General features: G+C 35.1%; 1 protein-coding gene and 1 long non-coding RNA gene across 2 annotated transcripts in view; one reads left to right on the top strand and one right to left on the bottom strand.

The window, feature by feature from the left end:
• Positions 1 to 796: 796 nt before the first annotated feature.
• Positions 797 to 17,062, top strand: LOC121729277. Its single transcript, XR_006035942.1, has 3 exons — positions 797 to 917; positions 4,723 to 4,729; positions 17,052 to 17,062. It is a non-coding gene; the product is annotated as an uncharacterized LOC121729277 (long non-coding RNA).
• Positions 13,468 to 26,484, bottom strand: part of LOC121729274 — a 90,612-nt gene continuing 77,595 nt past the window's right edge. The window contains exons 3-10 of the mRNA XM_042117738.1: positions 18,161 to 21,089; positions 17,736 to 17,974; positions 17,519 to 17,595; positions 17,064 to 17,427; positions 16,739 to 16,869; positions 15,580 to 15,729; positions 15,123 to 15,280; positions 13,468 to 14,937 (exon numbers count right to left, since the gene is read on the bottom strand). Of these exons, the coding sequence (XP_041973672.1) occupies positions 14,817 to 14,937; positions 15,123 to 15,280; positions 15,580 to 15,729; positions 16,739 to 16,869; positions 17,064 to 17,427; positions 17,519 to 17,595; positions 17,736 to 17,974; positions 18,161 to 21,089 (4,169 nt within the window). The 3' untranslated portion in view covers positions 13,468 to 14,816. The remainder of the gene's footprint in view (positions 14,938 to 15,122; positions 15,281 to 15,579; positions 15,730 to 16,738; positions 16,870 to 17,063; positions 17,428 to 17,518; positions 17,596 to 17,735; positions 17,975 to 18,160; positions 21,090 to 26,484) is intronic.

Below are 26,484 nucleotides of genomic sequence, written 5' to 3' on the forward strand. Positions count from 1 at the left end.
TCCTGTCTTCTTAATATCTCCAGATTTCTTCATGCTTGCAGAACGCTGTCCTTTATATACTTAATACTCTTAAAATAAAATGTTTAAAGCCTAAGTTCCCTAATGAAGGAGGAAACAGGACTTTCACTAGAGTATACACTATTGAGTATCTAGTCATTGATTCTATTGAGTAAAGACTTAAAAAAGTGCCTAACAAATGCATCTAAAAACCTTTTTGATTACTTTTAGAGTAATTGTTCTACAAATAATTTTAATTCTTAAAAAGTATTTGTGATAATAAGTCTATAGAATAATTGAACTACAGCAGCGCTTTTAACAGAGCAAATATAGTCCATAACAAATCAAATTGCTCTTAACTCAGTGTAATGAACTAATAAAGGTTTTAAAACAAGGAACACTAGATATTTCTTTCTATTAGAAACTTAGTTCTTATTCAAAACCATGTATAGAATGCCAATGTCTATTATGTCGATAAAAAAGCCATGATTAGTACTCCTAAAGCATAAATAGATTTAAGGCGTTTGACGGGTGCTAATTGGGTTCTTTGCCCTTTGGCTACGGAACCCTAATGATGGGGATTCTATATTATGTACATTGTACATCTATAATATTAGCTAGATTTTGAAGTATATAGTAAGTTTCAATGTTTGTTTTAATTATGAGGGATAAAACGAGTACTTACTTGCTTTTATGTTGTAAAAACCTTCTTCATCCACATCCCACACATGTCTTCACAGGAGTCGCAGATCCTATTGCAGGGATCTACAATAACTATATTTATTCTGTCAGACCAACGTCATTTGGTCGGAACTCGGATCATGTCAATTCAATGTTAACTATGATTTGTCGGCGAGTTTGACGTAACACGACCAAACTATGTAGATCCCCCATCTGCCTAGGAATCAACTTCTCTGATAGTATACTATATGAGAAGTTGTTTCCTAGGCAGATGGCGGACCCGATTTGGTCGCGTTAAGAATGCACCTGACCCTGACTTGACTACATACTTAAACCTAGATCTCAAAATCAGTAAGGTCTAGAAAACTGATTTTTTTTACACAAGTAACTTCAGTTCATGAAGATTAAATGCTCAAGACGAAAACACGATTACTGAAAAATGCTTGATAGTTTCTTTTTTACAAAAAACCTTGTTATAGACACATTTTTGCTTGGATCTTCGAAGTTTGCTGTCTTTTCTTTAATACTTTTTAGTATCTAAAGGCGATAAAACCTAAATTTGCTCCAAATATTTTTTCATAATCATTATAGTTCATCTTTTATTCAAGTAAAACTAACTTGGCGATGATTCCGCGTCGTCCTTTTTCACCTGGTATATGAAAGACGGACGTGAGTGTGAAGAGAGAAGGACGATGTTTGATTGTTTGGGTCAGTAGCTCTCTTAAGTCAAACCCATTCGACCGATCACAGCTAACATTGAATTGACATAAGCCGACCATGGCCTGTAGACAAGTGGCAAAGCGCTAACGCTAACGCTAGCGCTACAGAATGTATGCGATTTGACATAAGTCATCGCATCGCTAGCGAATAGTAATGTCAAATCCATACATTTTGTAGCGCTAGCGTTAGCGTTAGCGTTAGCCTTTTACCACTTGTCTACGGGGGCAGGTGACTGTCCATCAACGGCCTGGGAATCAATTTCCTAGATGGTACAATTCCCCCAGGGATATTTTGTGCTCACGACCTTATGTCACGTATATAAGGATCATTTCAATGGAGCTGGAGGTAATATAACTATGGACTGTTATTTCAAGCTAGGCAATTAACGTGGCTGGTCACGTGCCCACCTCGTCTTACTCTCTGAGGTTTTCACTTCTCATTATTTTATAGATGTTTACCTATCTCTTAGCTTAGAGAATTGCGATTGATTAAGCGTTGAGTTTTGTGTTTTATTATACTTTTTGTTTTGTTTATAAAATGGGTAGATTTCATGTTCTGAACAGAATAACTAATAAGTAATTAGTATCTAACAAGCTTAAAAAATATAAACCGTCTAAGCAAAAAGTACAAAATTCGGAAAAATGTATAGCGTCATTATTAATCTGTTGAAATTCGAAACCTCATTAATTATTTCTTTAAATCAAACATTTAGCTTAGAAGCTAAGCTATTACGAGTAGGGCATCGAAACCAGGACCCAATTTTCAAAACCCGGGTTTTCGGGTTTTCTTAAAATTCAAAGATTAACGAAGCGAAAATACTTTAAATATGACTTTCAGTGATTGCCAACACCTTTCCAGTAAAATACTATTTAAATACCATAGTGTGCGGTCACATAAAAATTAAAAAAGCGACTATTTACCTTTCCTATTATATATATTGGATCTTATCAAAGCTAGGGATAAAGATTTTCGGGCCAAGATTAAGTATTACAACAAGTTTCACCTCCAAATTACATAATTATATTATTAAATGTATTTGTATTTTATGAAATATATAATCCATCAAGAATTTTTGAAGACAGTAAATGAAAGAATAACCTTAAATATAAAACGTATGCCAATAAATCTCTTTATTTAATCTTTTACATTTTTATTGCTGATTGTCACGTTATTGATAATTACATATTTGGTCCTAATTGATGATATACCTGTAAATAAATTTTTGTGCTTAGTTTTTACTTGAATTTGCCTTTTGTCTGCATTGCTACGGTATGAAGCCGAATATTCTTTTCCATTTAAGGTAACTTTTCTGTTATCCAACAAACTGGAAATCTTACATTACTGAAAAATCTTACATTACACTACACCTCAAAGCTTTTTGTAGTCATTAGTTCTAGTCACAATAGACTATTCATGTCAGATTACCATATAATTGATGAGACCAGACCATAATATTATGGCAAATATGGAATGTTGCTTATAATGAATTTGGAAGATTAACCACGTTGTTACACTCAAGGAAATGTCTTTGGCGCTGGTGCTGATAAAAACTCTGCTTGTTATATTTCATCTCGATTCACTAAAATCACGTGTTTTAACCACCATTCGTCCTATTATGTGTTACCAACATCAGTCTCTCAACCAATAAAAAGCAATCTGCCGCATTTGTCAGACCGCAATACAAAATATGGATTCAAAATATACTTCATGGAAACGCCTCGGCATGGTTTTGTCAGTTGTGAATATAACAAATAATGACAAAAAGCATAACGACAAACAAAAACCTTTAAGTGTTTTTAGTAAGTTAGACGACTGAAAATAATGACTTTAAATTGCAAAGAAGACTGGGTGTCATACCGCAGCAGGACACAACTAATATTTTTTTGTAAAAATACTGTATGCAGCCAAACATCGATCAGTATAAATTATTACTATTAATTTGACAATCAGCAATAAAAATATCTCATTCGAATAAAATTTTCAGTTTATGAAACGAAATAAAGATTTGTTGACTTATCATTGATTTTTTGTGACTGTAGATACCTGTGATTGCTTTATAAACGATAAAATTCGGAAAAGTGTTTTAATAACATGTTTTATTAAATATTAAAAAATAAGCTATCATTGTTCCATACACTGTCTTCAAAAATTCGTGACAGGTTTTTAGATAATATTCCAAAAATACAAATATCCCGAAGACTTTGTTATCACCAACGGTCCATACAAGTTTCAACGTTTTGTCACCTAGTGGCTGACTTGCCCATCATCAAAAGTCTACGGTACTTTCAGCAGACTTAGAAGTTAGAACCCTTTGAAGCTGTCCACATTTTATTTTGTAAGCCTTTGATCACATAATAAACAAAATTGTAGTCAATCACTGAATGTTGATTGAAAACTACAAAATAAGTTTAATAAGACTTGGCTTCCATGAAATTTGAAAACTTTTTGCCAAGGATAGATTGTTTGAATAGACTTGGCTTTTTTATATTGAATAGTTCTGGTAGGTTTTTTAAAATATGTATTATTAATTAATTATTATTAATAAATATTTTTATGTCAATTAGTCTTTAATGCTCCTAAAACGAAACTTTTCCTTAAAAATATTATATTTTGTTTAATTATGACCAATATAAATAATTAAACCTATACAATATGTTATAAAAATAAATGATTTGTATATTAGTTTGTTACAAATACCATTAAATCAGGCCTGGCCTTTAATAATTATCAAAAAAACGAAAAACCCGAAAAGCTCGAAAAACCCGGGTTCCATTTTTGAAACCCGGGTTTTTTCATGATCCCCAAAACCCGGGTTTTCCCGGGTTTTCGGGTTTCGGGAAAACCCGGTCTCGATGCCCTAATTACGAGGGCATATGCAGACAAATACTGCCAAATTACCCTTACTTTGGAAGCCTTTGTGTGGCTGTAGTCGGATAAAAATACTTAACATCTTCATCTGAAATATCGCAGCCTTCTGCTGGTATTCCAATTATAATTTGAATCCCTTACAATAATACATAATCAATATGAACAGTATTGTAAATTCATGTGACAACGACGAATTAATATCATATCACTGTTGTTTTCGTACCGAACACCTATGGGATTAGAATCGATATCGAATCCGTCGTCGGATCGGTCGTACGACTGATCGACGCGCTGAATAGGCAATCAAATGGCCATTGAATTTACTGCGACAATATTAGGACAGTATTGTTAGAGATATATTGGGAAATTAGGTCCAAGTAATTATTATAATGTTGCTTAGAGGCATTGTCCGAAAGCCTTTGACGTCAGACACTTGATATGGGCTTTCCGTGTCAGGTACATTGTACATAATATAATAATAGGTCAAATAGGTTCTAAATTGTAATAGGTATAAAATATATTTATTATAACGAACTGAACAGATCCACTTGCAGTATACGATTATAATAATAACATACTTATCTAATTGTTATAATAAGATAATTAAGAGTTTTTAACTCAATCTTAATGATTGTGCTCCAAGCTTTAATTTCATATTGTCGCTTTTACATTTTACTCCATTGTAAAAGGAAAGCGTCAAAAAATAGGTAACGAAAAATTGCGGATGAAATATATTGTGCAGGCATAATACAGAGTACAAAAGATGGACAAACGAGGAGGCAGAGTGGGCACTTTAATGCGGCAACATTTGTCTAAAGGGTTGCCAGGTTTTGTTGCAAAATATAATAATATTCTTTATTTGCTACAAATTCGCGCTATTGTCGAATCCATTAGGATGGTTTGAAAGAAAATCTCTCTGGTATATTTAGAGTTTATTTTTCTTTGGTTGTCACAAATCACTTTTCTTTTTTGTTGCAGGACGTTGATCATTAGTCATTACTCATTGCGTTAGTATACAGTATTATTGAAGTCTGGGATCGAAAAAAAAGTTCTTTGGAACGGTTCTTTAGTGGAAACTATAAACTGAGGAAAGAACATTAAGCTTTAAAAGGCATCGTAAATAGAGGGCTTAGTTAGATTATCGTCTTTGGAGCTTTTCAAGACTTTAATGTCTTATCAGTAAATATTATGGATACCATTCACGACTCACTAAAAAAAGTTTGTAGCAATTTCAAATTGTGCATTAAAAACGCAAAAAACCTTTACCTGACTTTCGTACCAATTTACCGTATTTCCGTACCAAAAATGAAAATCGGTTCAGCGGTTTACGTGCGAAAAAGTAACAGTATCGGTTATTTTCGCATTTATAATATTTGTGACGAAGTAGGTATTATGTATCTCCTTTATTACTTCGACTAAAGTTTTAAACTATATTGGATCTAAATCCGAACACATAGTCCCCAAGATAGCGGTCCATGAATAAATGAGGAAGCGATTTGGCTGAAATTAATTGCGCGGTTGGGAGCCGGCAGCCCGCAACATACATTTCCCATCAGGGGGATTACTCCTGGAGAGTTACGTAACTGACCGCGCCATGTTTCGTGCTTCACGTTGGCCAATGTTGGACAAATGGCGTGAATTTTGTTCATCTTCGATTGTCGATGCATAAATCTTGTGGCACTTGGCCAATGTTGGACAAATGGCGTGAATTTTGTTCATCTACGATTGCCGATGCATAAATCTGGTGGCACTGGCAATGATTATCCATAACTACGAGTATTAACTAGGTACCAGTCCTGTCCCCGGTTTTCAGCCCTTCGGTTGCCGAACTGTTTGTTAACATTATGGGAGATCACAGACGGCACACTTTTTGTGTGATCGAGTCTGCGGCGCACAAACAGTCTGCATGGCCGCGCCATGACGGTTGTATGTGCGCCGCAGACTCGATCACAAAAAAAGTGTGCCGTCTGCGATCTCCCTATGGCTGATTCTGAAAAAACAGTACAGACCGCTAGGCGTTATTCAATAACGCTTCCTAATGCTGTATCCACACATGCCACCGGCACGGTCGGCGGCCCGGCCGCCAGCTAAGCACACATGCCGCCGGCTTTGGTGGCAAGGTAATCTCAAAGCCGGCGGCAAACCCGGCGGTATAAGCCGGCGGCATGTGTGGATGCGCCATTAAATCTATCATACATCTCGGGACATCGACATCGCGACTAAAGTCAGCCTATTCTATACAGGTTGTTCGGGTGAACCCTGTTATCCTTAAAACCATCAAATGAGAACGTCAAAATGAACAACTTTTTCTATGAAAACAATGAATTAAAAAAAGCCGTCGTCATACCCATACAAATTGCCGATCCGGGCAATTTGTATGAGTATGAAGACAACTTTTTTTTTGAGTTCCCAGCATTGTTCTCATAAAAAAAGTTGTTCATTTTGACGGGCTCATTTGTAGGTTGTAAGGATAACAGTGTTCACCCGAACAACCTGTATAAAGTTACCATACTAAATTTAATCAAAATTGCCTCTTTCGCATTTATTGTTCCATAACAATAAATGCGAAATTTGTTATCCATATAACAAAACAATACGAAAATATAAACAGTCTTTACTATAATGTAAAGACATTATAATGAAGACTGTTCATATTTTCTGATTGTTTATTATTTATATTTATCCTTATAACCTAACTCTTTATATTGGCTATTATATTTCTTCGCTTCATTCTTCGATATATAGTGTGTAACAAAAATAAGTGATAATACTTTAGGGTGTGTACGTGTTCCTTGTAGAGAGTTCACTGTGAAAGTAGCAGCTCTGAAAGACGAATTTTATTTTTCACTTTTGTATGGGCAAGGGCCCGAGCGTCACGAGTTTCCCCATACAAAAGTAAAAATTTTTTTTGGTCTTTCAGCGCTGCTACTTTCACAGTGAACTCTCTACAAGGAACACGTACACACCCTAAAGTATTATCACTTATTTTTGGTACACCCTGTATAATAGGGATGATGACAAGGTCAAAGATTAGCGAATTTTGTTAATAAAATAAAGAAATCACGGTGAAAAATAAGAGTTCCCAAAATTACAGCTCGATAGCATTTGTATTTTTTTTGTTACGCGCCTTCAAAGTTGGATAATCAAGTCGATTTTCTTTTCAATTAAATTTCTTAATATTTGTATACAATTCGATAACTTATGCAATTTAAAGCAACTTTTGTTATGAATGACACTATTCACACTTATGAGTTATGACACTTTCATAAACGCAATATTTAATATACCTATCAAACAAAGTTCTCTCCCGATGCGTACAAACTACGAAAGATTGACGTCAGTCTTTCGTAGCACTTTGTATGGAGCGTTTCGGGCAGGTGTATTTTATGAGATGTTTGAATTGTCATATCTTGGTGAATTTTTAAGCTATGAGAGTCATTGTTTCAGCAATGTTTCTATTTTTTAAGGGTCTTTCAATTACCAATAAGAAAAAAAAATAGTCATCAAGCCTATTGACTAAAAGTAGTAGTGCTTTGCATCCCGCTAGGCAATACGCGTTTTTTTTCTTTAGAGTATGTGGGTACTCGCCAAAAATATCTCGTCTGGTCACTCGCTCGTCAGCGCCCTCATTCTTTGTTAACGCGAGGCAACGCGAACACGTTTACTAAGTAACCATGCTAAAGGACAGCGCTCAGAAGAAAATTGGTTATTATTATTAAGATGATTGAGTCAGTGTTATAAGTAACTAAAGTCAGTGTTATTTTATCATGTAACAAGAAAATACATGTAAGTACTATTAAATACTTAAATAAACGGCAGGCACTACCGAGGCCTAGACGAGCCAATTATATTCAATACTAACCGGCATGTAATACGACCGCGAGTCAATTAAACGTACAATGTGTTTGGACTGCGAGTCTTTATCACAATCTATAATATTATGTATGCTTTATCTGTTCTATAAATAGAATTATAGAACTATATGTTTTTCGGATTGGGGGAAACAACTGCAGGTGATTACTGCAATCATTTTATTAACCGACACGTACTGCGACTGTGAGTCAATAAGTACAGTGTGTTTGGACCGCGAGACCTTTTACACAATCTATATTCTATATGCATCGGAATTGATTGCGGATCTCTGACGATGTTTTACCTATTCTATAAATAGAACTATATGTTTGCCCGATTGGGGTAAATAACTGCAAGTAAATTACTGCAAGTGTTTAATTATATTAAGTTATTTTATAAACTGCCATAATGTGCGGATTGACTGCGGGTCTCTAAACACAATTTATATGCATCGGAATTGACTGCGAGTCTCTGACGATGTTTTATCTGTTCTATAAATAGAACTATGCGTTGGCTGGTTTGAGGGTTAACAGCGAGTTATTTTATAAACCGCCATAATGTGTGGATTGACCGCGAGTCTCTAAACACATTCCTTCTGCATCGGAATTGACTGCGGGTCTCTGACGATGTTTTATCTAAAAATAAAAGTATAATATGTTGGCTGGTTTACGAGGGTTAACTGAGAGTTAATTACTATTTAAATTTAAAATATATTGATATTTTTTAAATCAACATAATGTATGGATTGACTACGAGTCTCCGACAATGTTTAAAAATAAAAATTAGCAACTACCGCGCGTTTTCCCGCGCTCTTAGTTTTATAAATAGAACTACATACGAGTATCTTTGCCGTTTTATAGAGAACAGCTATTTTGAGCTAATAACTAGATTGACTGCGAGTCTCATCAGTTAACAAACAATGCGCGTCCCGCGCGATTCTTTTATTCTAAATATAGAACTACGATTACAATTTATTATGTCTGCCGGTATATAATTATTATTATTAAATAAGTTTTGCACCAATGTTGGGACTCGGGATACACCGCGAGTGTATAACGAAACCTACTGGGGGAGAGCCGGTAACCGTCGGCTGGCGCCGCTAGTACTGTACCGCTACAAAACCTTCGAGTTCGAAGAGCGTTGAGTCGACTAAACGCTCAACACCGCAGCAGTAGTGCTGACAGTTATTTTTATATATATATGTTTTACAGATGTTACTATTATGATTATTGTGGGCTTAATACAGCTATCCCCAACCCGCAGCCCGCGGGCTGCATGCGGGCCGCCGCGCCGGGACTTTATTTGTAGCCCGCGTGATGTTAAACCATTTTGAAATTCACGCCCACCGGAAAAATCAAAGTCAACGTGAAAGTCTTTCACTTGTAAATCGTTAATTTTGAAAATTTATTCGTCGTTATCGTTTATCGTTATTTTTAAACCTAAAAATATTTGTTGCGGCCCGCGACACCAAGACCAAAAATGTTTGCGGCCCGCATGAGAAAAAATAAATAAATTAGGGAACTTCGTTCCAAAAACAAAAAAACAGATTGGAGACCACTAGCTTAATATATTATACATCATAACATCAATAAATTATTAGAATTTAAAACTATATCTTCGTGTACCCCCACCGAAGGTTACCTTATTTCAAAGATTTTCTTTTCCCCAAACAAAGCGGCGGAAAATATTGTATTATATTTTAAATACAATTTTTGAATTATTTTAAATTTGAAACCACTTCGTAAGTTTATTTCGAAATTACATATTAATTTGGAAAATTACTGTACAACTTTAAAGCCAATACCCAAAAGTGGATATCTAGCAAAAATAGATTTAAAAGCCTACTTCTTGGTTCCTATTAACTCACTAATCCATCGAAAGATTTTTCGAATTTACAAAATTTTAAGAGCCGTAAGTCTTGACGTACAGACTATCAGATGCGCTAATATATTTTTTTTTGACAAAAAATATAAAAAGGGAAACCAAACCAAGCGTATGCTTTATCACTACTAGACTTACCACGCTTTAACAATATTAGTGTTCTAGGACAATCTTCAGCGTTAGGCGCCCCTTTTTTGTTTACGTTTGATTGTTTGATATAATCTCCCTCCCACCCAGTCTGCACGAAACTATGTTTGCTGCAGTACCCAAAGAAAGAAAGAAAGATTTTTTGCATTATCTCTCTCTAAACATAATGAGGGCGCTGACGAGCGAGTGACCAGACGAGATATTTTTGTCGAGTACCCACATACTCTAAAGAAAAAAAAACGCGTATTGCCTAGCGGGATGCAAAGCACTACTACTTTTGGTTAATTATATATCTTCGAATGACGCGACTCATATAATAATGATCGAACTTCACTTGGTAAATTCGTTTGATCATTTAGTATTTTATTTTCCCATAGCAAAAGTTCGCTTGCACAGCAAACATCAATATTTCGTTAGTATTTCTCGGTAGCCATGAGTTTGCAATTCACTTTTATGATTCGACTTGGAATTAGGGCTCATAAAACGTCGGAAATAATGCGATGACTTTTGCCTTCAGGCTTGTTCAAGGTTTCATTTAGCGCCTTTTTCATTCTTTGTTCCGATACTTGTTACATTCTGCGTCACGTCTAGCATATTCTCTTTTTCTTTAGGCATTACAATATATAAAACTGTATTGAATGATAAATGACTTTAGTTTATAACAATCAATTCAATATTAGTTACAAAAGGCTTTCCAGGTTGGCCTCAGATTACGTAACAACGATTATCACCATGATTGTGAATCAACATCACGCATAATCGACACTGACAATGAGCAATTAAAGACGAAAATTTGGCTCTCTACACGTTCGTATTGTGTAACGTTTTTCAGTTGTATCCTGAAGTTAGTTGGCCCAATTCATTTTGTAGAGTTGTAGGTGCATATTAATCTTCTTATATGCTTAAGAAGTCGAGAGTCGATACTGAATATTATACCTTTAGCTAATTATACCTCACATCATAAATACATTAAAAAGGTCAGTTATTAGGGCAGTATAAATGTATCGTTTACCTCCGTTATATAAATGCAAATCATGGACCCTTAACAGTAATTTATAGGATTTCGTTCAATAACGGCTGGGACTCGTGACCCTGTGGCTTAAAATGGTGAAGGATCGGGGAAGGCAATTCTACTTAAGACTAAAGCAAAATAGATGGTCTTACAATTCATTTTCATCCTTCATAATAAGCCACGAATTGTTTCATGTTTTTAAACATAGATACTACATAATATTTACAAGGGTTCATACTAGCGAAAACACGATATCTTAAAATTTTCTCGATAGAACAAAAAAGACAAAGATGCATCTAAATTTCACGAATATATTTTCATTTATATTCAAAACAGTGCATTCAAGGGGTTCAATATTTTGATAAATAATATAAAATTCTATTTTACCGAGGGACTGTACTAGCGGATTTTTAAAATGTTGTATATTTATCGAGTTATTAAGAAATATTATATCTGATTCAAAATTGAGTTCCAAATTTTCACCCGAACATACGCACTTACATACAGAATATAGAGCAAGTTAAATAAAAGCTTTTAAAACTAATTTGGCGATGATTCCGCGTCGTTCTTTTTCACCTGGCATATGAAAGACATGAAAGACGTTGAACACGTAAAAGTATACGAGTAGATATTCTTTACTCTGCACTGTGATATAGAGTCCGTTCAAAATTATTGTATCCCTGAGATGACCTTACACCAACGACATAAGGATCACTTTTACATAACTCCGAAGTATAACTGTGACAGCTGCTACTGCGGTGTTTTATTACTATGCGGACATTCGGGCTTTATGTGGAGCTAATATGTGTTGACATGTATAAAGCCTTATGTTGGTTTTATTACGTCTTAATTTTTATACTAAAAGTAAATACCTGCTTTATAAGTTTGAACCATTTAGTTAACTGCAGAATAGTAAAGTAAATACTACAGTTTAAGCGCAACTAATCCGTCGACATTGATCATAAGTTCTATTTTCTGCAATCAGCGTTTTAAAGCATCGTTGTCTCAAGTAAATTGAGAATTAGGCAAACTTTAATCAAGAAAAAAATTAAACAATGCTACGATACGATTTCATTATTATAATGATATTAGCTTCACTAAAGTTTACAATATAATAAAACATTTTCAATAATTGGTTAACTGTTGGTACTTGGGTAACAACAGTATTTACCCTAAACCAACGATAAATCTTCCAAGCATCATTCCAGACGAACCCAAATTGAATGGAATAAAAGATAATTTAAAAAATAAAAAAGCAATTTAAGTCTTCGTGGAATTTTCATAGGCGAAAACAGAGGGAAAGTGCCTTGTTTTTCCGAGGAAAGTTCGCGAAGAACCATTAATACTTTACGAAGTGCAGTAAAACACTCGCTAAGAGCCTGCCATCCTCGTACATAATACACTATACACTTTTAACTGCTTTTCCACACACAAAAGTAATATAATATTTTGTATCTCAAAATTCCTCGCTAAAATTATTATTGTTTATTTTATACTCCGTTGCGGAATTTTTTTTGGGATAAAAAATTATCCTTAGCCAAAAACAAATTTCAGCAAAATCGGTTTAGTGGTTTGGGGATCAAGACAGACAGACATACTTTCGCATTTATTACATTAGTATGTAAGTTGCAAATTTTTTAAATACTTGTTTAGAGGGTATAAAATTAAGTTTACTGAATAAATAAAAATGCAGTGTCAGTTACATAATTTTCTATATTTTAATATCTTACATAAAATTTGTAACTAGCTATTCAAAACAATTAAATTATGAATCTAAAGTACATGTACAAAAATTTTATATACAAGAATTTTTAATGGAAACGACATCCATTGGGTACGAACGACAATAGGAAATTTACAATACGTACTCTCATATACGTTCCAAATATTATATCTATACGAAAACAAAGTATAACATTAAATACAAGTTTTCATAATAAATTGACAAACACGAATGTTTACTTATAATAATTATTATTTAGTCTTCCTTGTATAAATATTACGTCACAAGAAAAACGCTTCGAGGGTTTAGTATGCAATATTATTTTGTTTAAAACTAGCTAGTACTTGTCGCGTTACTACTGCTAGATCTGACTATGCTACGAACAAACAGACAAATAATTTATAATTGTTTTACGATGTGTTTGATTGAATCGAAATTTATTTTAAATTCAGAATTTACTATTTATCTGAAAGATTTTTCCTTTTTCAAGATGCTAAAAAATCAGTTGGCACATTTTTTTCCATGATTTGGCAGTGAACAAGCAACAAGTTCTGTTTTCTATTTTGAACAACAATTTTAACATACGTAAATTACTTCCTTCTCTTTTATTTCAGAATCATATTCTATCATCTATACATCCTTTTACGCTATTTCTACGATCTTAATGTCCATTAATTCGATCGTTACGAAAGGTACTTTATTGAATTTGGGACTCTGAGCTTCTTATAATAAAGTCCATAGCAAAATCAAGATGAAAATATATTTATGTGGACAAATTTCGCGCTAACACAATTCCAAATTTACAATTCAATATTTACAATAACATTTGGCACAACGACGTTGAACTAGACGACACATTTAAAGACAAACGCTACCCCTGCATAATTTAAGCAACGTCACGCATCAATAACTTATTTATTTCCGCAATAAGATAATACGTAACATTGTTATGAGTTATGACATAATATAATATTATGACACAGTCAATACTGTGTCATGTGGCCATTGGGCGTCTATGACCTCCACATGGCCCATTTGACCAGTGTGTCTAGCTTCATGCGACTATTTACCTCACGCCGATTCTACTTGTCTGAGCAAATATAGGTATGCACGAGACTTCTAATGAAATCCATAAAATTTCTTCTATTCATCTCATCTATAACGAATCACTTAAACTAATTATTTACATCATACAATCAGTCGTAGTTACTATTTTGGCAGGTAATAATTGTCGAAAGAAATAGTTATCACAATTTAATAATCCTTCAGTAACTTTTCTTTTAGCAGGACTTTTCAGAGTCGAGTTTTAATAACTAGGTTGCCATTCTTGTCTCCTTCATCTACATAAAAGTCACATCTATGATCTAGCTCGCTGAGTGACATTATTCATAAAATTACTGTGTTCCAATTCTTTGAAAGATTACTAAAGTGTGACATCAGTTATATTATCTAATTCGTTAATCTAAAATTCGCAGCTCAGATTTGAACTAGTAAAATGTCGTAGGCCACTTTCTCATAATTTGTTAGTTTGGTCATAAGAAACATTTTAATATCAAAATCTGATTTAAATAGTCGATCATCTATAGGCCGGACTAAACCTAAACACTGGCTGTCGACGAGATTAAGACGCTGAATTGTTGCGCTGCCATCGAGATTGAACGAAGGAATCTCAAGGTTGAAAGTGATTTTATGATATTTTCCTATCCAAAGTCCTTATATACGCATAAATAATTTCAGCCTCTTATCGTCTATCAGAACTTGTGATGCAAAATGCGAACGTTCCCGACCTACCATGAGTCAAAGCTGGGTGTGCACGATAACATTCATGAACCCAGCTTTAAACGGAGGCCCTCGGATCTAACACTAGATAAATGAAATCTATTCTAATTTGAGGTTAAAAGATGATATTGTCAGGGTGGTATATAATAAGTTAGTTTAAAAGTCTCTGTCATATTCGGAGCGGCGCCTGGAGTAGTGCGAGCGAGGGAACTCTCCGGTGTAGCCGTAGACCTGGGATCCTCCTCCAGTCTGCCCGTACAGCTGCGAGCCTCCGTATCTGTTGACAATTGCAATTTATAACTCACAGTTAGTAAATAATACAATCATCTAGAGTTCTGCAAGTAGATATTTAACGTTGTGAATTGATTGCTAATCAAATAGCAAACAAACTGTCTAAAATTAATATCTGATTAGAATTTTATATAAAAAGGTTTGTTTAAAAAGTTGTCGCTTATAACATACCCATATCCGTTTCCTCCAGTGCCATATATCTGCGAGCCGCGACCCGAGTCAGGAGTATAGTGTTGCATATACTTCTGCAGCTGCGGGGTCCACTCGGAGCGCCACGAGTCTCCGGGGTTCGGATATGCCAGCTGTTCTATGAATGCAGTTGACATTCGCTGAAAAGGTTACGCAAACTTTAGTTGAGAGCATAATAATATTATGAAATCTTTTCGTTTGACTCATATTCGAAAACTAACCGCACGGTTATTGATTAATCCTTGAGTATTTAGTCAACATGGTCGATGTTAATAACTGCGCGATAAATTTTCAAATTAAAACCGAAAGGGAATTATTGTGGTCTATGCGTTGGACAAATTCTTAACGATTCTTTTATCATTCGTTATAACGTGGGTTCAATTTGAGACGTTGTAGTCTCTATATTTCTTTTCTTGTATCTTTGTCGGACAAATCTTACCTTTCCAGATGGCAGATATGGAAGGTCTCGTTCCTTCATCGGATGAACGTCGTCGAAGCCTCCCATGTGGCTCTTGTCCAGCTCCCTCAACATGTCTTCGCTGAGTGGTATTGGCTGCTTCGTTTTTGCACTCTTTTGACGGTTTACCAGCTGTAAAAGCATCAATTGTAATTTTTAAGATGTGAAAAAAATTAACTTATATAAAATGTATAGTCAATGTTAATTAAAATGTTAATATAATAACATTCCACTGCCTTCCAAAAAAAATGTAATGGATTCAGAGATTTTACCATGCCTTACATACGGATGTCAGACTTGGACTTACGATTTAAAGACTCAAACAAAAATCTTGACCACACAAAGAAAAATGGAAAGGAGCTTACTTAACATAAAACTAAAAGACAGAGTAAAAAACACTGAAATTCGTAAAAAAACAAAGGTAACCGATGCTCTATTATTCTCTTTACAAAGAAAATGGAAGTGGGCCGGCCACGTAGCTAGATATCATGACGACAGAATATGGACTATAAGATCGGCAGCTTGGGCCGGACCAACAGGCAGTAGAGCGAGAGGCCGCCCACGCGCAAGATGGGCAGACGAAATAAAGGCAGTAGCGGGAAATGACTGGCTAGACATGGCAAAAGATAGAGCACATTGGATCTCTTTGGAGGAGGCTTTTACCCTTAGGGGGTCCATACAGAAATAAAAATTCTAAATTTCTGCATGCTATTTATAATTTTTGACAATTTTCCTATTAAATGCTAAAATAATTTTAAAAATAATGTAAGAATTTTTATTAATGTAATTTAATGAATATATAATATCATATGAATTTGTAGAATATTGTGATATTTTAATTATTAGTTATATTTGACATCTGATATTGTGATTTAAATTAATTTGCTTCTAGATTTTTTGTTATAATAATTGAAGCAAAACTTTTTTATAATAATTATTTTTTTATGTAAACTCAATACTCTATGGAATTCAATAAAGCTTTATTTATTTATTTTAATTAAAATATTTTGCGACATTGTTTTAAATGTCTCTTGTGGTATTTATAGTAATAGCCAAAACAAATTTCGATACATAATACTTATTAGTTATTAAAATATTTTCAGGCTTCAGGATATTTAATTTAATATTTTGTATAACATACCACAGTTACACCGAATATCACCACGAACAGCAAAGAGGCGAGTGCAATAACAATGACAGCGATGCCCCACTGCGGCAGGAGAGATTCTTCATCTGGCTCCACTATAGTTGGCTCCTCTCGTTTCGGCAAAACTGTAAAATATAAAAAAATACAGAAATTTTGCGACTGGAATCTACCAAAAATTACTCAGTTCTGTTCGATTGGCAAATACATTTGTAATTTTGCCAAGGGAATAGAACAAGTGCTTAAGGCAAAGTACAAAAGTTTGTTCAAGTACTTAATTGAATTGGCATGTAACTTATTCAAAATGGAGTAATATTATTACCAATGAATTCCGTGTATGCGGGGTCCATCACAAACTTTCCAATTTCCAACTTTCCGGAGGATTTATCAATTGTTTTCGTCATCTGCTCGTCACTTTTGTTCAGTCTGTCTTCATCGGGCTGATCACCCTGCATCGCGTCGGGGTCGAATTCTGGATCTGGTATTTCCTCGACGACAGAACCAGGTTTGGCTTCGTGCAGGGATTTGTGGAACAGTTTTTTAATCTGTAACGTGTCAACTTTATCTTCCACGTTTTTCAGCTCAATGAAGTAATCGACGAGCACGGAGCCTTCACTGAACCCATCGATGCGAATGTCTTTGTACCACTTGCTTAGTAAATCGTTCTTGGAATAAACAGAGTTGAGCTAAAAAATATTTGGTTAATTATTATCGAGGATACAAATATTATGATACTGATACAATACAATATTTTCAATTATAATTGATTCAACTAACCTCCTCTTTCACTTCCTTTGCTAACTTTTTCCATTCCTTTGTATGTTGGTCGAGTAGTTCGGGAATCCAATTTACTCCTACAAGGTAAAATATAAATAAGATTATAATTATTAATTGCATGGTGTCCAGACATACAAGTATCAATATATTATTTTATTCCTACACACCACCAGACACAAACAGTTAAATGTAAATAAATAGGCATAATATGTTGTACCTGAAACTAGTTTTATAGTAGCGGCAATGTCACACTCTTGTCGACAAACGCCAGGAGTAGTCGGCGCCGGCGGTGCCTGGGTCGTGGTGGTCGTCGTTACAACGCGTCGAGTCGATGCTTCGGTACTTAAATCGGCTAACGGAGTTGTGGAGGTCGCATTTCTTTGCAATTCTAGCAGCTTCTCGAGTGAAAACGGCGTCGTTGAAGGAGATGGCCATCCAGTGAATTCAGTTGAGGCTCTGAATAAACAAATTCAATTAATTAGTATGTAAAACTAAGTTTTACTTCACATTTATTTTACAAAAAGAAACAGAGCTGTCTTTGTTTCGCAAAGCTATTATAAAACGGGCATTAATTTATTACCAAATTTATGACTATTAAATAGGATGTTTGATTTTTATAAGTAACCAATCAGCAATATTTACCTTGTTGGCCATCCTTTCTGTATTTTTGGTGTAACTGGCGGAGGACCAATACTGGACTTTTGAGTAGTGCTTTTCCTTGTCAATTTACCACCTGGCCGTGAAGGAAAAACTACTTTGAATCCTCCCGGTGCAGAGGTTGTTGCCTCTACTTTAGGAGTGTCAATAGTTTCCTCAGTATTATTTAGCTTGAATCCAGGTGGCAAAAGATTCGAGACATCAGCAATTTTTATTTTCTCCAAAGGACTTTCAATCTTTGTGTTTTCACTACTATTGAGTTTAAAGCCAGGTGGAAGCAAAGCTGAAAGATCTATTTCAACAGCGCTCGCAGGAAGTTTAGGAATGTTTTTAACAGGTTTCGACGTTGTACTAGTTATTTCCGATACATCAAGAGCAATATTTGTATTATTCAACTTGAATCCTTTAGGAAGCAATGCTGAAATGTCTATCTTTTCTACGACTAAAGTGCTATTTTTCAAGTCGGTATTTTCGGTCGGTGGTTTATAGCCTGGAGGTAAAAATTTATTCAAATCATCTTCTTGTATTTTTGGAGTTTTGGTTTCTTTAGGCTTTTCTCTCGGCTTATATTCTTTCGGCAGCAATGATTTATCGTCAAGAATAATTACTTTGTTTTTGGAGCTTATTCCAGAAGATCGCCCTTGAGTTCCATTGATAATCACGTTAGCTATTGAAGGAGGAGGTGATGGAGTAGTTGTTGTAGTTGTAGTACTAGTTGTTGTTGTAGATGGCGTTGTTGTGCTAGTACGTTTATCCTTAAAAGATAGTTTTGGTTTATATCCTGGTGGTAAAAATGCAGAAGGAAGCTCATCCATTACTGTCACTAATGACGGTTTCTTTCTTGGTTTAGGTGTTGTCGATGATGATCGAGGTGCAAATTTCTTTATATTTACAGGCAGAGGATCAGGAGAAGCTCTTTCTGTTATAGCTGAAGATTGTGTGCTCTTTACGGTGAAAAGTTTAACAGGACCTTGAGTGGTTGAAGATGATGCAAGCATACGATCTGTTGTTGTTTCGGTTATTAATTCAATATTTTTATTTTCATTATCAATACTACCAGATAAAACATCAATTGATAGCTCAGATTGGATAGTATCTAATTTATCATTTATATTTTCAGTTGAAGATGAACTACGTGATCCATCTTTTGGATTTTCGGTAACATTCTCTTCATCTTCATCTGTAAGTACTTGTTTCTTTTCTTCTTGTTCAACTGTTGGGAATGGTAAGAAACGAGCACCCGAAACGCTTCTGCTGGTTTGTACTGAGGCAACTACTATCCAATTTTCTGTAGTGACTGACACTCCATCTTCATTTTCTTGAATTGAAGGAGAGCTGCTGGGATGTGATATTTTTGATTTTGGAGTAGGGGAATAAGTCACGTTCGGGATAGATATAGTTCCGTTTACAACACTTTTTGTAGTAACCACCGAAACCACCTCTTCACCTAAAATTGACGGAGTTTCAATTGATGAAACGTCTTCTTTATCATCTTTAGAAAATGTGAATTTTTGGCTAGGTTCACCAGCATCATTATCTAATCCTTGTTCTGGTTGATCAATAACAGTCGAATCAACAAATTCCTTAAAATTATCATCCTTTACCATTGTTTTGTTTGGTTCCATTACCAACACTTCATACGAACTCGTTGTGTTAACTTTTGGAGTCTCTTCAGATTTTTCAGTCTCTTCTGTTGAGTCATATTCATCATAAATATCAGTTACTGGCTCTTTACTTGTTTCAGTATTTTTTGGTGTAGTTTGAGCTGCCTGCGTTTCTTCTTCTTCGTCATCATAATATTCACCGTCATATTCCTCTTCTTCTCCTTCTTGACTTTCAGTATCAACATCTGCATGACTATCATTCTTTTCAGAACTGCTGGGAATAGTTTGTGTACTTGATGAAACAACAGGAGGCCTTTGTGTATACATTTTTTCTATGGATTGTGTTTTAATGGCAGAATCGTGAGCTATATTATCTAATCCCATAGAACTAGCATCAGATTTGCTGTCATCATATAGTTTACTTTGATTTGACTTTATTACCTCTACATCAAATGACCCCTTTGTGTTTTTCATCAATTCCCTGAAGGAACTTATATCTCTTATATCATCTTCAAGCAGCGGCTCTAGATCTAATAAAGGTTTATATTCCGTTGATGCGTCATGATACGAATTAGCAATGTGCTTTGGTAGATTAAAGTTCTTTGCGACAGTATTCTTCGGCGTTGGGAAATTCTGAGGTGTTCGTTTGTCTTCAGGAAGAAGAGGATCAAAATGTGAGAAACGAGAACCAGAAGGCTTTACGCTCGGTCGGTTGACTAACTTCGAAGGATTATAAGTCGTAACTTTGTGATGTTCATAAAGTTCCTGATCATCATTGTCAATTTCATCATCATGTGAAATATGTCCCGATTGTCCGTGACTCTTGAGGCTGTTTCCAGTAAACGGTATATTTTGGAAACGGCCATTCTGAAGAGAGTCTATGTCGGGATTATTTAAAGTAATTTGCCCTAAAAAGGTTTCTGGTTTTGATGGATCATTCTGGTAGGCGACAGAATGTATCTGTGAGTTATCCTCTGGTCTCTTTGTAGGAGCCGAATTTACTAATTGGTAATTAATAGGAGGTGCTGGCCTGAACCTTTGCCGTTGTGATGACGGAAAGTCTGGTTGATTTAAATAATATTGTGTTCCGGATTGACTTCTACCGGTCGGTAATTGGAACGGTGAAGGGTTTTGGTTGTAGCTAGGACTAGGGAATCGTACGTGTCCTTCATTATAAAAAGGTTGCCCCGCTGATGCTACTCTGTAGCTGTCACCGTTTTCCAGAAACGTCGTGGGTCGACTGTTTGGGAATATAGGTGGCTGAACTTGAGCAAAGTTTCTTTCTGGTGTGTAATAAAAGTCATTGTCACCTGAAACAAGGAAAATATAATTTATTACCAAACAATAAAAATTATAAGTTGCTTCTATTTAATCTTATTACATCCTAGGTTTTGAATGAAATATATTCGTAGCAAAAGTTAAATTAAAACAATATTCAATATACAAGCATTTTAGGTAATTGGCAGTTACACGCTAGTAACTTCCTTATGATATAATGAAATAATGAGTTCAGACTTTTAGAATTGGCCTTGTCAATGCATCTACGTAATTGCACATTTAATAAATTATATCCACATTTTAAAAACATGTTGTAAATGTATTACGAAACCGTAGCAAAATTGTCTTTGACCATCGCGAATTTTTGGTTTAGGTAATTATGAAACATAGCTCTGAAAAAGATAAAACGAAATAGACATAAGGCAAACCATAATATACCCAAATGTAGATACAGGTTCAGAGGATAAGATCTAATTACCTTTGCAAATACTGACCCTCGACGATGTCGTGGTGTCATTATATCGAGATAATCAGAGTGAAATTACTTTCTAGCGTATTATATACCTAATTAAGGAGGTATCGGGTGGAGCCTCTTCGACGTTATAGGAAATCGATACTCGGTCCTCATTAGCGATGGCTATCTCAGTATGTAATAAGGCTCCCCGGGTCCCAAAAGTAAATATATTAAGCTCTTATCAAACAGGGGTCCAGATGTAATTAAGAAATACAGGCTCGTAAAAATATTTTCAATACGAGTGTTCTCTCCACGTTGGCCCTTGACAAATACAAAATAAAAGGGCCGAATTGCCCATGTTGCCTATCATTGACGTCGATTGTTGTAATTGTAGCTAGCTGCCTTAATCACACTGGTCAATCATAATAATTATCCATCATGACCCTTAACAAGAATATTATAATCATTCTTTTTAATAATATAAAAAGGCAAAGTACTTTTCGTAAACAAATTATTATGATACAGATCATAATAACATTATTATATCGAGGCAAAACATAGCTTCTCGAAACTATGTTACGGAATGTCGGTTATATTAATATAGAGTCCAAAATATCATTACTTACACGGAAGTCGTGACTTACTAACTTAATTAAGTTTCGGTCTGTGAATAGAATTAATGTGTATCATGCAGACGTTTCTTATTAGTAGTATGAATACTAATGAATTATGAATTTGTACATAGATGATCCGTTACTAACAATTTCAAGGCAGGCTCAACAGAAATACTTTTTAGATTATACATAAGCCTTCACAGTGAATAGCAAAAGAATTTAATTTGGCAATTAATAAAAGTGTATGCCGCCTTCGTTTAGAAAACTAAATCATAATTTTTAATCCTCACAGTCTGGCACATACAAGAAAGAAGGAACTGAAATCGTAGACTGAAATAAAGGAGGCTCTAAACTCAATTATTGTCTAAATTTAGCCAAATGAGTAAGATAAACGTGTAATCTCATACGGAAACATTAATGCAATAAGTGACGCCGCTTCCTGCGAGGGTGTATTGTGCTTCAGGGCTGTGTGGGACTACAATTGCATCATTTACATAATCTAATGAATAATGATTTAGATAAAGATATTTAATAATTTATTCTCGAATTACGTGTGATTAAAATTGTCAAGACTTAGGCCCTTCATCGTTGAGCTGTTGGTTGGTTACTAATCGTGACTGCGAAGCGGTTTGTAGCATGCACAACAACGTCGATATTAAGCAATCATAAATGTTCGTAACCACTTGTATGTGACCATCATCGGCCAACGTGGAGAGGCTGCATGAGGAGTGTTTGCGCCAATCATAAAGATATTTGTTAAAACAATAACGTATTATTATCTCTATGTAAGACTAGCAACACCCCGGTTATTTCTAATTGTATATTGTATACTAATTAAATCCATTACAATATACAATGATTTTCGAGGGTCACTAAAGCTAACTTTAATATTGCAGGATTTCTAATCACTAAAACATGGTGATGATGATGACTGTCTAATGTCTATAAACAACTGATCCGGCTGACGCTAAAATTAATTAAAAAAAAGAGATCTTTTCTTGAAATATTTATATCATAGACATTATTAAAAATAATTACTAACATTTAGAAGAAGGTTACGCTTTAAATTTGTAAAATTGAAAGGTTAAAAAGAGTTGACTTTGAGCTCATAAAGACGTCGAGCAAAGAAGATTTTATGTGTTTATTTTCATACAAAGGCCTCGTGTGATACCTTTCATTTTCCAAAGAAAACACTATGCCCGCGTAAATATTGAATACGTGATAGCAATAACAAGAAGTTCATGTCGACAGATATACGTGTGCTGAAATACACATGCACCTACTATGTATTGTACATACTGTGCAGTATAATAGAATACAGTATAATATATCTACATGAAGTAACAAAACAAAGTGATAATGCTTTAGAATTTAGGATGTGTGTGTGTTCCCTGTATAGAGTGCACTGTAAAAGTAGCAGCGCTTAAAAAATAAGTTAATAGCCGAGCGAGCGCAGCGAGCGTGCTGCGGCAGCAGCCGGCGACCGCCGCCAAATAAAAGGGGGGCTCGGGGGGCACAGGCCCCCCCAAACAAAACAGTTGGCTAAGCGTCGTCTAGCTGTAGTGTTGAACGTTGTAGTCAACAAGTCGGCTAAACGACGTATAGCCGTGTGATTGAATGGCGTTGTTCAGTCAAAGGGCTAGCTGTTTGATTGAACGGCTATTTAAACCAGTCGGCTGCGACATCTACATAGGACACATCACACATAATATACCCTAAGCCTAAGTCTCACTTTGCTTTGTAACAGCCTGTAGTTTCCTAACTACAGGGTGTAATAAAGTAAAGTACCATAGGAACTGTCATAGTAAATGCACGAATGGATGGACACTTGTCATTTACCATAAATATTACGTCGCAATGCGTCAATACTACGTACGCAGTATGCATCTAGCTATGCTAGTTCGGTTACAACATAAGCGTATAATATGTCTACTCTTAAAATTAATACCAAGTTACATTTCACTTCAAATTATGGAGTGCAATATAGCAAAAAGGATTCCCAAATCCCAAGTCCGATTTTACCGTCATAAGAGATCCAAAATGATTTCATTATCCTTATTTTGTTTTGTCTCAGAAAGAAGTTATATTGCGTTATAAATATAAAGATTTTTAAGCTCATCTCACCTTAATTTGAATATTTTCAGGCCATATTGCAATGCGAATGAAATAAATGGCCCCACTTATCACAATCGCCGCGGACAGCTGCTGCCATTTTTTAGGGGACGAATTTTGTGACGTACCAATTTCCACTTCTTTCGCTCCTACTTCATTACTCAAATCGCGTTTTTTGCTGACATAACACGCGTGGGGACTTATCTTTATTTTTGAATATTTTCGTAAGGAGATAATATTTCGCACGTTTTCATATTCTATATCAAAATCCTAGTATAATATCATATCATGTATATTACTAGCTATTTGACAACACGAATAAAATGACATTTTCTAAAAATTTATACATATATACAAGGATTGCTCGTTTAAAGATATAAGGTAAGATATTATAGTATAGTAATTGTAATATACAGTATTATAACGCAACTAAGCCAGGTGATTGATTGATATAAAAGTTTTAAACGCTTGCCACTTGATCTTGCTTGTGAATTCTTTTGCTATTTCAAGCTCTACAATTTCAATTTCTAAACTCTATGCTCTAACTTATTAACGCTACTAGTACTAATACCATCTACCATTACTAGTAGGGCCTGACGTTATAGTGTACTATATAATATATCATTCAAATTGTGTTGAAACAAGAACTTAATTTAAAAAATAGAACTTAAATAAGTAATTTGGAACAGTCTTAATAAGGTCTACTGTTTAATCTTAACAATTTAATTTTGCGATCAAAAGCATTATTCCTATTAGTGTTAAGGGTACCATTAACCGTTTTCTTTAATTAAACTACTTTGTTTGCGACTCCAAACTCGAGGTCGATCTTCAAATTTTCAACAACCTATTCATTTTACATCGGTAAATAAATTTAACATTATTATATTGATTCTTGGTTCTGATAGTCCCTAAACTAGACCTATTTTTTATGTTTCACTTATGGGGCGTCCACAAATTACGTGCGGTGTTTTTTTTTAATTTTCTGACCCTCCCTCCCCCCTGGTGAGATTTCGTGAGATTTTATTCGACCAACAACTTTGGGGGGTAGGGGAGGGCCCCTACCCCCCAATCTTACGTAAACACGCGTTGGATTGTTTGGCAGTAAGTAGATGTATAATGTCAAAGTATGAATGATATTATTTTCTTTCGTAGGAATAAGTGTATGATCTTAATTGTTTAACGATTACGCTTACGATTAAGAGCTCACCTGACTCTAAAAATCAAACATCGTCCTTCTCTCTTCACACTCACGCCCGTCTTTCATATGCCAGGTGAAAAAGGACGGCGCGGAATCATCGCCAAGTTAGTTTTACTTGAATAAAAGACGAACTATAATGATTATGAAAAAAGTGTTTTGAGCAAATTTAGGTTTTATCAATACCTTTTTAGATATTAAAAAATATTAAAGAAAAGACAGCAAACTTCGAAGATCCAAGCAAAAATGTATCTAAAACAAGGTTTTTTGTAAAAAAGAAACTATCGAGCATTTTTTGAGTAATCGTGTTTTCGTCTTGAGCATTTAATCTTTATGAACTGATGTTACTTGTGTCAAAAAATCAGTTTTCTAGACCTTACAGATTTTGAGATCTAGGTTAAAGTATGTAGTCAAGTTAGGGTCATATGGGCTCTTAAATCTTAAGCATACGTACAATCTGAATGATAATAGTATATTTTTTTTGTAACAAAAAATTATATCATTTTGGTTCATAAAATTACGTGAGTTTGCCGAAACCCTCTACCCCCTTTAAACACCTCACGTAATTTGTGGACGCACCCTTACTGACTTACTGACTACGCTGGCTCAGCTACCCAAAGTGGATCTTGGCCTCCGACACGAGTAAGGTACAAGTTGTAACCGAGCGACACGCGACAACTGTAGACGACGTGTCGTCGCGACACTACTGGTTTCTATGTATTTCTATGGGAGATCGCAGACGGCACACTTTTTGTGTGGTCGAGTCTGCGCCGTAAACATACAGTCGGCATGGCGCGGCCATGCAGATTGTATGTGCGCCGCAGACTCGATCTCATCGAGAAATACCCTGCGCAGCTAGCGACACTTATTCATAGAAATACATAGAAACCTGTAGCGTGAAGTGTCGCGACGATACGTCATCTGCTGCAACTTCATTCAGCCGGCTTCCAACTTGTATCTATAAAGATACTTGTATATACAACTTGTATACAGGGTGTAACAAAAACAAGTGATAATAATTTAGGGTGTGTACGTGTTCCCTGTAGAGAGTT

This window comes from Aricia agestis, chromosome 8 (genome assembly GCF_905147365.1).
Source record: "Aricia agestis chromosome 8, ilAriAges1.1, whole genome shotgun sequence".
Taxonomy (NCBI): domain Eukaryota; kingdom Metazoa; phylum Arthropoda; class Insecta; order Lepidoptera; family Lycaenidae; genus Aricia; species Aricia agestis.